Source organism: Hipposideros armiger, unplaced genomic scaffold (assembly GCF_001890085.2).
Source record: "Hipposideros armiger isolate ML-2016 unplaced genomic scaffold, ASM189008v1 scaffold_23, whole genome shotgun sequence".
NCBI classification, from domain to species: Eukaryota; Metazoa; Chordata; class Mammalia; order Chiroptera; family Hipposideridae; genus Hipposideros; species Hipposideros armiger.
In genome coordinates, this window is record NW_017731373.1 from 1,721,462 (window position 1) to 1,737,772 (window position 16,311).

The window sequence follows — 16,311 nt, forward strand, 5'->3', positions numbered from 1 at the left end:
AACCCGCTTCTTATATCAAGAACAAACCTTACTCTCATCACAGGGAAAATAATATTCTTTCTGTTTTCTTTTTGTGTCTATATGAAATAATGAATGTTAACTAAACTTATTGTGGTAATCATTTCACAATATATGTAAGTCAAGTTATTATGCTGTATACCTTGAACTTACACAGTGCTGTATGTCAAACATTTCTCAATAAAACTGAAAGGAAAAAAAATAATTAAATGGCATAATGTATGCAAATACCATTGGTGGTGGTCCTATCCTCTCCCAAATCCATTCACAGTTAGGTGAGCAAGCAGTGGAGATAAGATACCTGCAGTGGTCTGGCTTGGTGATGCACTCTGAGAGGAGGGTCCAGGACTGAGTTTTGTTTTGAGTAGGGTGGGGCAGGGTACAAGAATGTTTATAGCCTGCCCAGGATTTTTGCTTAGTTGAACTACACCCAGGAGGAATTTTAGGATGCATTTCAAAATGGAAATACGCAAAACTTTCCATCTAACTACAATAATTCAGGAAAACGAGAGGAGAATTTCTATCCCATCCCTGTTATAAATGACCCACTGAAGTTCTTTCCTGAAAGCTAACAGCAATGACATTTTTACCAATTTATATTGATAATCAGGTCATTTTCAGCTGGCAGGGCAAATTAAGATCAATTAACACTCCCCCCCCACACACACATACACCTGATTCTGAATGTCTCATAATTGCAATAATAATCATCTTTTTGTAAATCACACGGGGCAAGTGTTAATCCAATTCAAGGAAGGTTAATTTTATATCAGATAGAACTTGTGAAACCTCCTTATGGACAGAAAACCTTTTCATTGGATAACAGACGATGGCCCTGACATGGCTTTCCTGATAAATGAAAATAATATGCAATGTATTATTTACACAGAAAGAAGGTACTGCAGGATAATCATTCTCAGAATTACTGTACTACAGGATTAAAGATAACTTAGAAAAGTACTTTAAAACAGCACAAGTTAAGACTATCATAACAAACTTTGTAATAAAAGTTCATATGTCCAGTTATGACATGGTTTTCCTAGAGAAAACCAACTAAAAACAGCTGTGTCTTAAGTACCTTTTGGGATACAGGCTCATCAGAGGTAGTTACAGCAGTAAGTCTTCACTCTGCCACTGATTATCACACACACACACACACACACACACACACACACACACACACAGAGACACTTTGTGAGGAGCCCTTCTTATATGAAATCTAAACAAAGTCCTATTGGCTGCTAGGACTAGATCAACTTCCACGACAGTGCTGCAGTTAGAAGGCAGAAGTGATATTGCCTTGTATCTTAACCAATTCCTACCAAGCTTTCACTCTATGCTGAAAAGTCCTGAGGGTGTGTGGAGCTTTAACCTGCATTGGAGGGCAACACGGTGTGGCAAACATTTTAACATCAGGAACCCTGATTCACGGTCCAGATTCTTCCACTGACCAGAGGCAGACTTGTAACTTTGGAAGAGTCAATGCCCCTGTTAATGCCCCTGTGGTTTTGGTTTGCCATCTATAAAATAAAGGTATCAAAACCCATCTTATAGAAGGCTATGAAATCACTGGCTTCTGGTGGTTTTAAAACATGTCTACAAATTCTTTGACACTTCTCTCTTTGAAAGGTGGGGGCTGCTTCGTCTCTCTGGATTGTGTGACTGCCACAATGAATGGATCCAGCAGAAGTGACCCTGTGTGACCTTCAAGACTAGATCATTAAAAGTGATATGGTCTCTTTCTCTCGCTTGCTCTCACTCTCCATCTCACTCTCTCCCAGGGCAGATGTCTTGGTTCTCTAAGCCACCATGTAAAATATCCAGCTACTCTGAAACCACCAAGCTGTAGAAAACCAAGTAAAGAAACCACATAGAAACAGAGTGAGGTACCCAAGGCATGTCAGCTGTTTGAATCCTCCAACCCAGGTGATTGACATATGAGTGAAGGTTTTGAGAGCACGCCATTCCTAGCCACTGCCTGACTATAATCTCATATGATACCTTGAACTAGAACTATTCAGCTAAGCCACTCCTGAATTCCTGACCCACAGAAACAGTGAGAGGTAATAAATCATTATTGTTGTTTTAAGCCACTAAATTTTGGGATGATCTGTTATGCTGCCACAGTAACTGGAAGAACTATGGGATCATAACTAGAGGGAGAAAAAGCACCCTCCCTTAGGTCAACAAGAAAATCTTTAGCATCCACAAGAACCACAGGAAAAAAGACATGGCAGTCTTCAAGAATGATGAAGATACGTACAATTCACCAATAAATGCCACGAAAAAACAACACAAGAATAATCACCTTTTTATTTCCAAACTGGGTGACCTTTATGAATATTGTTCTCACATTTATAGTTAAAAGAAGTATAGTAAAAATGACCCTAAGTGGAACCACTGGAAACCAGCAGCAAAGCCCAGAGTAAAGAAAGAGATGGGGCATCACTCAGTCGTTTCTATGCAGGAGCTGATACTGTTTGCTGGCTTTCTGCCTTGTGCCTTTCTCAATAGGCTGTGCAGTTGTTCAAGTGTTTCTTCAAACACACCTCTGAATAACTCTGAAGAGTAGGAATTCTCCTTTTAAAGGGATAAGGACAAGAGTTGGAGTCCAGTCAGCAAATGTGGCACCTATCATTGGACCAGAGATGTTGAGTTTGGGGTACCCCATGTATCCCGGTGAAGCTGAACCAAGGATAATGCCCAGGAGATGGCAAATGGTGGCCAGCCAATAGAATTCAACTACAAATCCATTCTTTCTTCATAGTCCACCAGAGTTTTCGAAACAGGAAATTTCACATAAAAAGTCTAGAATTCCAGCTTCTCTTGAAACACTGGAAATCTAGCAACACTGGCTATACATTCGCACCTGGTTTCCATCAGCTGGAGCTGTTTCTCCCTTCAGACAAAATATATCCTCTCTATCTGCCACAATCCCCACCACTCCCTATTCTATACCTGGGCTCACTTCACTCATTTACTTGACATTTCTGGTCCCCATGGGCATTTGAGTTTGTGTCTTTTGACCTATATACCAAGAGGCATTTCAGACTCCAAACCCCAAGGTATTCCTGATCACTATAGGTTTAAAATTTTTGGTGGTTTGGGAATTCCAGTAAACTGCTGTTGTGCCCTTACCAGTTTCTTTCCATAAACTACAAATGGGGGACCATGACAAAATCATATGCCTAACGATTATGTAAGTCAACTTACAACACGGTTATTTAATATTGGGGTGCTAAGTGTGTCTCTAGAAATATATATTGAACTTATTCGATATATCCAAATTATCTTTAAAATACAAACTGTATCCATACACAGATCCCAGAGCAAATTAATGTGGAAAACAGTTAATTGTCAGTCATTTCAAAGATTAGGATGGACAGAAATAGAATAAAAAGATCCACACTTCATGAAGTGAAACAATTTAATCACTTAGTACAGAATATCCTCAAGGTGATTTCTAGTGGGGACTGAATTAGGCAATGAGGGCATTTGCTGAGAGATTAAGACCAGCATTTTCAGGTTAGGGGCGTGTGTGTGTGTGTGTGTGTGTGTGTGTGTGTGTGTTAGAGAAAACAAAATAAGACAAAACAACTCACCAATTCCAGACATTGTCTGTGGCCATAGGCAGCAGCATAATGTATGCTATTGTAACCTTCCTTGTCCCGGATAGACGGATTTGCATCATTTTGAAGCAGAAACTCTAGACATCTGCAAGTATAAAGATGAGGTGCTGTTTAAGAAAACATCTCTGGACCAAAAAGGATAATTAATGTAAATTTCCTCCTTTTATGAATGTTCCACAAAGCCCTTTGTGAGTTTAAGCATTTCTTAAAAACCCTACAGCAATGAGGTCTTCTGTGCTGAAAGGGTGCGCACGTGTGTGTGTGTGTGTGTGTGTGTGTGTGTGTGTGTGTGTGTGTGTGTTTCCTGTAGCTTCCTTTAGTTTAGCTGAAAAAAGCCATTCTAGAATTCAGGAAAGGCTTTAGCAACAAGAGGGTAATTAAGTTTTGTTTGTTTTTTCCTTCTCATCTTAAGGTATAAAACTTCTCCATTATCAAGATCATTGAATAATACATTTTAGAGCTTCATGTTCAAAAGACGAAGTCTCGACCGTAATAAAGAAGTATTCAGGCCATTGCAACAGGGTAAACCTCAGAGAGGGAGTTTAATTTTTAACCCCCCTATTGGAGACTCTAATGTCAAAAGGTTGGAAAATGAAAGTTAAAAAGAATAAGAAAATAAGAACAAAAAAGAACCCAAGAAGAGCCTAAACAACAAAAGGATTAAAGGAATGGGTAAACATTTTAAAAATAAAAGGGTCAATTCAGTAACCACATATGAAGAAAAAGGCTCAAATTGCACCATTAGGACTATAGACTAAAAATAAGAAATAAAAAAAAATTAAAAGCCTTTTCTGACAGAGTCATGATTTTTCTGAAAAAACTACAATCTGTGAAATAGGTTAGAGGAAGGTCTGTGGTTCTACCCTTCCTGTAGAGCCCCACACTGCAGGATACAAGCACTCAGAGGATGTAATGAGTTCTGTTTAGGGCTTATTGGAAATGGTGCAATCCTGCTCATAAAAGAGAGAAGAACTAGGCAGGGAACACTGTGCTCCACAATTTCAGCTTTATTTCTGTGACAGTGGGACAAACACTTCCTTCACAAGACCAAGAGGATTCAATTTCACACTCAAGTTCAAATTCTAAGATTCTAAGTATAAGCCTACACTTTAAATAACACCTTCCAATGAAAAGCTTCTATGGTTTACAAAAACCTTAAAATAGCATTTATCTATCTTTTGGCAAAAGGAGTAAATAAATCACACAAAGAGACAACTTAAAATAACTTAATTTCTAGAAAAACTGATGAAAGACAAATTTTTTTAAACCAAATACCTACAAGTCACATGATTTATCCATAAAATGCTCTCAAGTAAATCAAACTATTACTGGAATCTTTACTTCTGTTCTCAGTGATTTGTGCCTTATATGGAAGTCCTTTTTTATTTTGATAATTAAATGCCCATGGACAGGATCCTGGGTGTGATTCATTTTAAACTGAACTTGGCTGTTTAAATAAAATCATTCAATAGAACTAGCATTTTAGTGGACACACAATTTTTAGCTTCTGAAAGGATTACATTCTAAAAATCAGTGGGCAAATTTAATATATAATTTGGAAAAGACTTGGAATTGCTTCCAAAGAGTTATTTAATCCAGAAAATACCTGAATTACACTACCAACAGTGCCACTAGAAATAATAAAAGTGGTATAGAATTTAAATATTCTTCATGTTTTTTTGTGTGTTTTTTTTTGTAGCTGATCCATCCTGCTACCTGTTGGCAGTTCAGCAGCTGCTCAGCTTGGGCCGGGACTCGAATCGCTGTTGCTCAGAGCTCAAACTCTTGAGCGAGCTCTTAACCAACTGAGCCACTTGGCCAGCCCTCCATGTTTTTTTAAATAAAATTTATTAGGGTAACAATGGTTTGTAAAAGTATATAGGTTTCAAGTGAAATAAGTCAGACAGAAAAAGCTGAGAACCATATGACTTCACTCATCTGTGGGATATAAAACTGAAAGCCACATTGTTTTTTAAGGGAAAATAGATATCAAGTTTTAACTGGGAATGCTTATCTTTTCTCCTCCCAGAGACCTGACTAGCAATTTTAGCAACGAAGCTGCAAAATCGAGAGATGCCCATTAGGTCAGGGGTGTATTTGGACATGGGGCATCACCTCTCTGCATGAAAGAGCTCTCAGGCAGACTGGACCCCAACTCTCCCCGCCTTTCCTGCCCCTTCCTTCTCCATCAGCAGTAAGAGGGCTGCTCGGGCCCAGGGCAAGCTTGCATTTCACTGGAGAAGGAGCATTTGTTGAGGTGGCTTAAAATTCTACAGTCTTTTTTATTGTTATTTTAATTTTGGAATATTAGGGCAAAACCTTGGTCACTCTACTTTATTCCCAGTTGTGTTCCCTGCCCCTCTGTAACAGCTGAAGTAATGTCTCACAACCCGCACTGGGAGCCATATTCTCTAACTTGATCCTTCTAATGTCTATATACGACATCTAGCTTCTAACTGTATGCTATGGTCTGGACATGGGAGGAGAGCCCAGTGAGCCGCAGGAAGACTCTAGAGTGGACACAAACATTCAGGTCACAGAGAAACTGGTTCCTCTGACAACTGGAGAAAAGAATAAACAAGTTAAGGACCATGTGTGCAGACTATTAGGGCACTGTATCCACTGGGTCCCATGGAGGCAGGGCACAAAGTGTGGGCACCAGTCCTTCACTGGTTCATTTATTCAATACTTAATGAACACCAACTTTATGCCAGTCACTACACTGGGCAGCACAAGCTTGTCACTGTGCCTTGCATTGCAGAAAGGACTCTCAGAGAATGAAGCATTAGAGCTTCCCGTGGATCCACACCCTAGGTGATGGCAGTCATTCTAACCCCTAATTGTCTGTCAGAAGAAGCCAGAGAGGCAGGTGGGCTGAGGAGGAACAGGAGCAGCTGTTTGCAGGGAGTAGGAGGCTGTTTGTAAATTGATATGTGAGTGTGTTGGGGACAAAGGGGAGAGTGCAAGTCGTGTATTTCACACTGAAATCTTAAAACATTTACTTATAGAGTCTGCTAAATAGTTATCCCCAGCTCATACAAGGGGAGCCTGAGGCCCTGAGAGGAGTTTTAATATGTCACCTGAGACACATGATACATGACAGAGTCAGAAATGATATTTAAGACACCTGGTCCCCAAAACCGCTGATCAATCATGGCAATGGTCGTGTCAAAGCTTACAATTTTAGAAAGAGTTTCCTGTGCGAAAATAGCATAACTGAAGGATGTAGTAAAAGAACAGGGTCTTCTTCATTCAAGACAAGCCCACATCACTTCTCAAGATCTCAAGTGAAACCCCAGATAGTGAGGCTGGCTCATGTGGCAACCCAGAGAAGCACACAAAGCATCAGTAGTAGCACCTTGTGCTTAAACTGAGAGGTAACTTACAATGCAGCTTCCTTTTCCTTCATTTCTCTGGCTTTTTCAAGTTCTTCTGAATTCTCATGAGCATTTCCTAAGGTAGTCTTACTTCTCAGCATAAGGAAAAGGAAAAACAAAATTACAATTAATTTTTTTAAGAGCAAAGTGGCTAACAAGTTTTGGTGCCATGTAAATCTTAATGATTTTCCCCCGAACCCAAAAGAAATAAGCAAAAGGGAGCTTTCATTGAGGATAGACTTGGTTCTCTCCAATGCTACCCAGTAAATCTGTTCTCTCCCAAGGAATCCAATTAAGAATGCGACTTTCCTAAAAGTTCCCCCCAGGTATCCGCGATTTAAGACAACAATCAAGTTGTCCACACGTCCATAAATATTCTAAACTCCCCAAGTAAAAAAGAGGTAATTTAGCTTAAACTGACTCCTACCACATTTTTTGCTGTCTCTTTGCCAGTTCAGCATCTCACATACCTAGGAATGGGGTCCTAGTCACCCCTTATCTGCCAGAGCAGTTGTTCATCATCCAGGATCCCTTTTCCAGCTTTTAACAGATGCAGCATACTTGTTACCCTACTCTGTTCCAAGTAAACAGCATACAGCCTGGCACATAGTAGGTTCTAAATAAATGTTTGTTGAATTAATAACCTGCATGGCTATGAGATTCTGACTGCTACATCTGACTTGTCAACATTATACAAATACAAAGGGGAAAACAAGGAGCGTTTTCCAAATTATGGAAATATGGACCACAATCCATTACTAAATTGTTAGATCAATTTAGTGGGTTGCAGTCAATAGTTTTTTGTTGTTGTTTTTTAAAAATGAAATGTGAGTAAAAGAGAAAATATCAGACTGCATTACACACAGTAAAAGTAAATATGGTTTTATGAAATTTTTGTTTCCATTTTACATATATATATAAATAAGACATATATATGTGACTGTGTGTCCTGGGTCAAGATCTAAAAACGTATTTCTTCCTGTGAGTCACTGTTTGAAAACCACTGCTCTACAAGAAAAGGAATTAAAACTGACCCAGAATCAATTCCACAGCACAAAGCCGCCAATAACTCAAGAGTTCTCCAGACAGGGTCACTGAAAAGTATTTCTATAAGGGAGGCCCTGGTCCTTAACGTCTTTGACTGTAATCTCATAAACTGTGAGCACCTCTCCCACCTTTTCCCCCTAAACTGGTTCACTTGCTTCTGCTTTCCATTCCTAGCTACCCAGAATCCGAACATGTCCAGGGCAGCCAACTTCCTCTCCTGAAAGAGCATTCTCACACAGGTTTGGAACAATAGTGCCTATTTTCTACATACTGACACCGCATTTGAAGGCTACCGGGATCGTGCATAGATGGATATTTTCGACACATGACATATTAGCAAATGTAAGTTTTACAGCAAATGAAGCATTTAAACGGTGATAATAAAAACAGCAGCATATGACAAAATAAATTACAACAGATTTTGAATGAACTGAAAACCGGCGCTTGACAGCTCCACTTGGCATTCAACCCCCAAACAGAGAAGAAATTGTGCAGTGACATGTAATGATCACACATAAAGACAGCAAAATAGGAAAACTGAGGTTAGGGATGAAGCAATTCTAATTCCTCTGGGTCTCAGTGACAGAGATTCTTCAGTCACTGTTTCCATGAGGCAGAGTGAAGAAAACTTAGCAAACCCTCCCAGCCCTACTCCCAGAAGAAACAGAAAAAAGGCTGTTTTTACTTCCTATCCATGTCTGATGCAGCAGCATAGTGCAACGCTGTCCGTCCCCAATCATCTGTTTCATTAACGTTGGCCCCTGTGGTCACTAATGTCTCAATACAGTGGAAATGACAATTTGCAGCTGCATAGTGCAAAGGGGTCCTGGAAAACAAACAGCAATTTATTACTTCACTCAGTCTGAAAAACAGACCCAGCATCAGCACTAGCACTGACTGCAGAATTCCTATGGGTGTGGAAAGCTCTTCATCTCTCAGGGTATGGAAGCCAAGGGATATGCCCTCCTTTGACTTTGTAAGTTGGAACTGAGGCTCTAAAAACAGTGGCTTCAGACAAGGCCATCTGCCCATAGATGGATCCTTTCTTTCTATTCCTTGTGCCTGTCCTGGTTCAGGTCTACATTCTGCTCATGTGGACTGTTGCAATACCATCCCTACTGACCTCCTTAGTTCAAATCAAACTTCCACTGAATTTCTAGTTATTGTGAATGAAGAACTATTTTTTTTAAGACCCAATACCCACATATGACAATCCTGTCCTAAAATATTTGGTCTTCCCCACTGAAGAAAGCCTTGATTCCTTAGCCTGGAATTGAAGACCTTCCCAAGCTTGTCCCAATCTACCTTTATGCAGTACCTTTCTCTCTCCTAGATGAGCCCATTATTGAATCCAAACTAAACGACCTGAGGTTTTCCTTATTATGTCCACACTTCCCTCTCACTTTGCCCATGTTGTTTTCTTCCCTGGAATGCCCTTTCCTAAACCACTTCTACCCATCAAAACCCACTCATCCTTCAAGTCCGGAAGTTCTTTCTTTTGTTTGAGATTGTTCAGCTCTTATCTGGGCCTCTCTCCTGAACTCCCATCATATATTCCCTTCACGTTTGCTGTTGGTGTTGTCTCATCTCCACTGAACGAGAAGCTCTTTGAGGGTAGGGATGGTGAATGGGAAGAACAATGACCAGGGAATCAGAAGCCCTGGGTTTTTATCTGGGGGAGATGCTTTCTTGGGGTTTCATGTGCCTGCTTTACTGGCCTTTCACTACAAGAAGGGATGTCCTTCTGAGGATGGAATCTCCCCAGCTCACTTCCCTGTTCACCATTTCAACATAACGTGACTTCCAGATGGACTGCTCCTGCTCCTTTTATTTAGGCACTTGAAACAGAGTTCTCTGTTACATACCTCCCACACTTGTCCTTTTTATGGAAATCCGCTCCACTGCTCTGCAAGAGTTTTATACATTCCACATTACTAGAAAGACAGGGAAAACATCATTAAGATACCAGAGGTTAATTGCTGGACTATCTTCAGAATGAGCTCTTTTCTGCAGAGTGCAGGTGGAGATGAAATGATAGCTCCAGTTTTAAATTCTGCTAACTCAAAAATAACCTGAACATATTAGGCTAATATCATCTTAAGGATCCAAAGTCCTCAAGTTCTTTTCTCAAAGCTAATAAATCGATACTTTAAAGAACTTGATGAAACATTTTCAATCCCATGACTAAGGAATTTAATGATTATTACATGATAAAAACTTTCAGTGATGGTTTTCATTGTTTTCCCTAAAATTCTCTTTCTAAACTATCAAGAGTTAATGAAACAACCCTTTAAACCTATAATTATTTCTTGTCACCTTTAAACAATGAGCCAGAGTGAATGAGCATTACGTTTTATCACAGCAGAATGAATTTAACATAACCATTTTCAACCCAGACTCTCCTTAATGAAAAATAAAACAGCTGCATTTCCCCATCTTTGTAATCCAGGTAAATGAATGTGCAGAACCAAGGCCGAAAATGTTGTAATGGAGCATAGTGATCTTCCAAAGCTTCTTTTTCATTCACAGAAGCAATAAATCACATTTAGTAGAGAGAAAAGGACCCTTTGACGTGAATTTTCCCATTGAAGGTCATGTAGCTAAATATTAATCTAATAGGAGTTTCAGACATGAATCCAGAACGGTGTGTTGTCACCTTCTGCACAGGTCTGATAAATGTGGGCATAACATAAAACAATCATCCATCATTGTTTTAAACTTGGGATGCTAAGAAGTGGCTTAGGATTTACTGTTTCCTTATCTTCTAAATAAAAAAATGACCTCATTAATGGTAAACCTGAACAGGGCTCTCCCCACCCCACATCCATATTTCATAGCCACCTTTCTCAGAGAACTAGGTGTTTCCGTCATAAAACAAGAACTTTCTGAGACCACTGTGTATTGGTGTAGATTGCCAGTTGATATAAAGCACCTGTGCTTACTGAATGACGCCAAAGGATCAAAGGCAGAGACAGATCCAAGTTGTGTAGCTCATGAAACTCATGTGACTTGGGGGAATGAGGTGGGGAGAAGGAGGTTCTTAAAAAAAAAAAATGTAAAAGTACAGGGGCCGGCCGAGTGGCTCAGTTGGTTAAGAGCTCGCTCAAGAGTGTAAACTCTGAGCAACAGCGGTTCGATTCCCGGCCCCAGCTGAGTTGCTGCTGAGCTGCCAACAGGTGGCAGGATGGCTCCGCTAAAAATAAATAAATAAATAAAATAGTACAAAATTATGAATATAAAACTAGATATAAGACTTCAGAAGGGAACCGTGCAAGTAAGGGGCAGTACCACTTTATAGTCAATCTACCTCTAATAAATAAATAATGCCTTTGGTAGTATACAGATAAATGGAGAAATGTTGTTGTTCCTTAAGGACTAGGAAATTGATTAAAAACTAACACCTTACCAAAACAAGGTCATTTCAGAGATGATTTGTCAAAGTTAAAAAAAAAAAAGGCAAGGATTAAATCACCTCTTTCCTATCCTTTGAGTTTTTTCAACCATTGTTCACATTTAACCATTATAAAGACTTAAAAATCAATTTTGAAATAAGGATGAAAAATGTTTGTAGATGAACATGAATTAACTCAATCTTGAATTCCCTTGATCATCACCCACCTACCAGCAACCAAAAGGAAAATCTTAGGAACAAATCTCAAATTATTTTCTTTCGGCACAGGGAGTACCAAGTAGATGTATATTCTATAGGCTGAAAATCTACAAGTAAAAAAAAAATGGGGAAAAAAAAAGTAAAGGGAGAGAGGTGAAAACAAATGAAAAAATATTTTCTACATGAAATGAGCTAAAATTTTTCTTTGGAGAAACAAAAATGCAAATAAGTAATCTGGAAATGCAACAGTGATATTTGGTTTTGGTAGAAATGATTTTTGCCCATTTTACTAAGGAAACTGACTTTGATTCACAGACAACTTAAGTCAATTAAGATGAATTCGTAATTAAGTCATACAATAACAACTAAAATTGCTAACTACTCACCCTCCTGCAGCAGCAGCATGAAGGCACGTTCTTCCAAATTTATCTGGGGTGTCTATTTCAAAGCCTGCAGACAGCACGTGCTCATTACTAAACAAGGATACTATGCTATACTTTTGTCCTAGTTAAACCACAAGAAACATTGCAGAGACAGAAAAATCAGTTAGTAGAAAAACCAGGACGCAAGCAACTGTAGTCAGAAAGAGGTTGTCATGGAAACGAATGGCAACTGCTCAAGCTTGGCAATTTTATAGGAAGAACCGTGAAGTCAAGAAGAATTTATTTTCACATTCAGCTCTGGGTGAACCACAGCCCCCCCGTATTTCAATCCCAAGATAGAAATTTATGAAACCAATTTGAGGTAAGTAGGGCAATAGACAGGCAGACAGAACACATGGCGGAAACATGGAAGGCAAAGGAGTAATCTTAACATGCTGAAGAGATCTTTTCTTAAGTGTGTGACGAGCTTTCAGTTGGTTTAAGATTTGGGAAACATGCTTTCATGCAGGGATTATTGTTAAACATGCCCAAAGCAGTGAACACAGAATCAACCATAGGTAAAATACTTAAAGGGAAAAAAATGCCTCTGGAATATCTGTCGAATTAATTCATAAACAATCTTTGCTTTGTAGATCTCTATCACCTTGGAAAGCCAGGAACATGGAGGGTGGCAGAAGCAGTCATAAGAAACATTAGCAAAGCTCCAAACCAGAGGGAATTTCTTGGTTCCAAACAGGCCCACATTAAAAAAATAAAAATTAAACCCAGTTGGAGTGATTTTTCAGAGCCCACAGAGTGGGAAGGTAAACGATATTTTCTATAATCAAAATGTGGGGGATTTGGCCTTTTTCCTCTGTGGAAAAATATTAAACGTTAAGCCACTATTTTAAGCCTTAAAGACGCTTCGTCTGATTATGACAAACTTCCTATAAGCTCTGGCCATCCCTGCTCGTCTCTCACGCTGGATCCCCCACGCTTTAACTTGAAAAGCAGACAAGGCTTTCATTCAGGGGCAGGAATACTGACATTCCAACACCTCCAACACCAGGGACTGCTGGGAGCTGTCCCCGGAGCAGGTGATTGACATGAAGCACAGGCAGCCTCTCACTCAGAGCAGACACTTGAAGCCATGTATGTGGCTCGCTAACAGGACACATTAAGCCTCATCTGTGGGAATGGAGTTACTTACCTGATGATAACAACTTTCTGCAGCAGTCAGAGTGAGCATTTAGGGCAGCTAAATGTAAGGGGAACATGCTATGGATTCCACACCTGAGGAGGAAAAACAGAGCAGCTCATGGTAACAGATCTCAAGGTACACGCAAAAGGACAAGTACCAGTTCTCTGACGGAAATTAAATCCATGACACCTCACTCAGAGACTCTTGGTCGAAATAATTTTGTAATTCTTCCACTCAAGAAATAACGATGCAATCATTTTCTACCTTAAAGTAATAAAGTACTGGACCTAAATCAGAATTAAAAGCCCATAACAACAGGGATGTATATTTTTAAGAAAATTAATTTTTAAAATTAATTTCCCTTCCATTTCTCTTTCAGATTATCAATTTGATGTCTCCATTTCCTCGTTCATTCACCCATCTAGTCCACACTTTGCAAGTATCAGACACTATGCTAAGTGCAGCAGATAACAAGATACTCTCAACTTCGAAAAGCAACCTGTTTTATTCCTTGAGTTAATAAATAAAGATTTATTGTTGACCGATTATGTGCCAAGCACTTCGCTAGGAGTTAATAGCAGCTGTGTTATTGAACATAAAATTTTAGATGAGAATTAAAAACTGTTTACCTTTTGCAAGTAAAATTTCATCTCTCTAATAGACTTTTATATTGCACATTAACCCACATCAGGATACCAGCAACATAAACGCAATTAAAAATAATAAACATTATCTTGCATATATTTCATAAATCTAGCATAGGGGAACCTAACAGTATTACAGAAAGAAGCTAGAAAAAGGCTTTTTAGACCAATCCCCCATCACAACACAGTCCCCAGGATGATCTCCTAAGGGACAGGCAGCCTTCTGATAGCAGTGCCTTCAGAATTAAATCCTCCTCCTCTTACCCATCGAATAAGGACCCAAAGCCATGTGCTGAATTGTAGTTCATAACAAACAGCATCATTGGGTGATTCCTGTATACTTATAAGCATTTATAATGTTAGTGGCCATTTCTCATAATATTTCATTATATTCATATATTTCAAGGACTCAAAAATCCTCTGCATAACATAAGCAAGTACATCTATTTACACCTGCAGCTTTAATTACCCAAGTTTCTCCACTGGTACAAAGTGACCCATTCTTAGATTCTACTCTTCCTTAAAAAAACACATATGATTTGAATTTGTTAAGTTTTGGATACGTGAATTTTATTTGCTATCTCAAAAGTTATTATGATGTGCGTGAATATGTGAAAGTATATACATAATCACAGATATTTCATGGTATTCAGTGGTCTGCAAGAGCTGAGTCTGCCAGCAATTAACCACCTCTCTCTTTCCACGAAAACTTCTTTCTATTTACTGGTGTTTTTGTTCAGCCTCCCCTCTGTTCATTTTCCTTTCCCTATATGGAGATTTCCAACCCAGTGTATATAATAGCCCGCATCCATCAAGAGATGCAATTTGCCCGTCTTCGGGCAGTGTCACGCGGAGGAGAACTGCTTGTAATTGCCTCTCTCATCATTTACAAAAAGAAAAAAAAAATTCTGAAAAGCAATTGCATCAGTGACAACCTTGAGAGAGTTGGAGGATGGGAGGGAAGCTTTTCTATTTGTGCTGCTATTTATATTGTGTTTCTCGATGCCAGTGAAACATAGCAATTTTTAAAATGTAAAACATGTTTTAAAAATTCACACTAAGTGGAATTTTTAGCTAATGAGCTTTTACCTAACCATTTTATTTATTTTATGCGGTTAAGACAAGAATATGTGATTAAATATCTCTGGACATTTGCGAGAGGAGAATGGATAGTATATTTTCTAGGATGTTTTTAAGTTCCTGAAAGAACATGCCTGAAGAAAAGGACTGGATTGCTGAAGATTTCTTTGAGGCTTCCTCATTCGTCATACATACATAAAATATAAATATATTAAAAAATATTTTTTAACATTTTATATTATATATATTTTATCTGTATACATATACACACATATATGTATATATACACTATATATAATATATCATATATATTTTATAAAGATACATAAAAATATTTATATAAAATAATACAAGCAAATTAATTCAAGAAAATCACATTAAACTCTATAAGAAACCAGATAGGAAAACATAAAAAGTATAAGTGATAGTATGACAGCCACAGTATTATAACATATTCCATCAACTTCATATTCAATACTTCTAATCAACCTTACTACTTAAAACCATTGTCTTTAAATAATTCATCACACTCTTATGTTAGCTAATTATATAAATTTTTTTTGCTGTTACTTACAAACCTGAAAAAATAAAGGAAGTAGAACTACTCTGAAAGATCTAGCAAAAATTCTGTTTGATGTATATATTTTATTCCATAGTTAATAAACAGTCACTACTTCAGTATAGATTATGAAAACATATTAATTTAGACTCAAGTAATACTGGCATTTGAACTTGAATATGCTGCTATGGTTCGAATAGGAAAACTAAGTATCAGTTCAATATTGGAAATAAAATAAAAGTGGAATTCAGAATCTCTTAATCATTTCAGAAATGATTTATACATTTTGAAATAAAATTGTTCCTTTATTTTTATAAAATAAGACCACTTATAAAGGAAGGATCGTAAAACCTTTAGCAGGAAAATTAGGGTTTGGCTATCTTTGTCAAATAAGAATCATCACTCTTACATCATCAGGTATACATTCAGGAAGATCAAGAAATAAAGATGTCAGCTAACACTAAACTTAACAATGCATAAATTACAGGAAAGAGGAGACCAATTCCAGTTAAATTGCTACATTTATTTGACCAGACATAAAATTAATGGAACACATTTGTATTAGCCAATTCTAATTTAGCTGTTAGCTGGCATCTTCCATCCAGTTATTTCAGAATAAATGAGGTCAGAATAAATTGTAGACAGCTATAAGAGGTGAGGAAAGGGCTTTTGCACCATTAGAATATCAGCTCTTTTAAGCTTTCTCCTTGGTATCAGACAGACATGGCCATCCCTTCTCACATCCAGTGTTTTCTAGAGCCTTCCCTTAGGCAGTAGGGTAAAG

At 38.3% G+C, this 16,311-nt stretch overlaps 1 protein-coding gene across 4 annotated transcripts in view; it reads right to left on the reverse strand.

The window, feature by feature from the left end:
• Positions 1-16,311, reverse strand: part of ANKRD44 (ankyrin repeat domain 44) — a 117,477-nt gene that overhangs the window by 75,198 nt on the left and 25,968 nt on the right. For 3 of the 4 annotated variants that reach the window (XM_019635724.1, XM_019635722.1, XM_019635721.1), the window contains exons 7-12: positions 13,254-13,336; positions 12,068-12,131; positions 9,937-10,005; positions 8,757-8,897; positions 7,034-7,114; positions 3,621-3,732 (exon numbers count right to left, since the gene is read on the reverse strand). In XM_019635724.1, coding sequence (XP_019491269.1) covers positions 3,621-3,732; positions 7,034-7,114; positions 8,757-8,897; positions 9,937-10,005; positions 12,068-12,131; positions 13,254-13,336 — 550 coding nt within the window. Of the gene's footprint in view, positions 1-3,620; positions 3,733-7,033; positions 7,115-8,756; positions 8,898-9,936; positions 10,006-12,067; positions 12,186-13,253; positions 13,337-16,311 lie in introns of all 4 variants that reach the window. The other variant, XM_019635720.1, reaches the window with a different exon arrangement.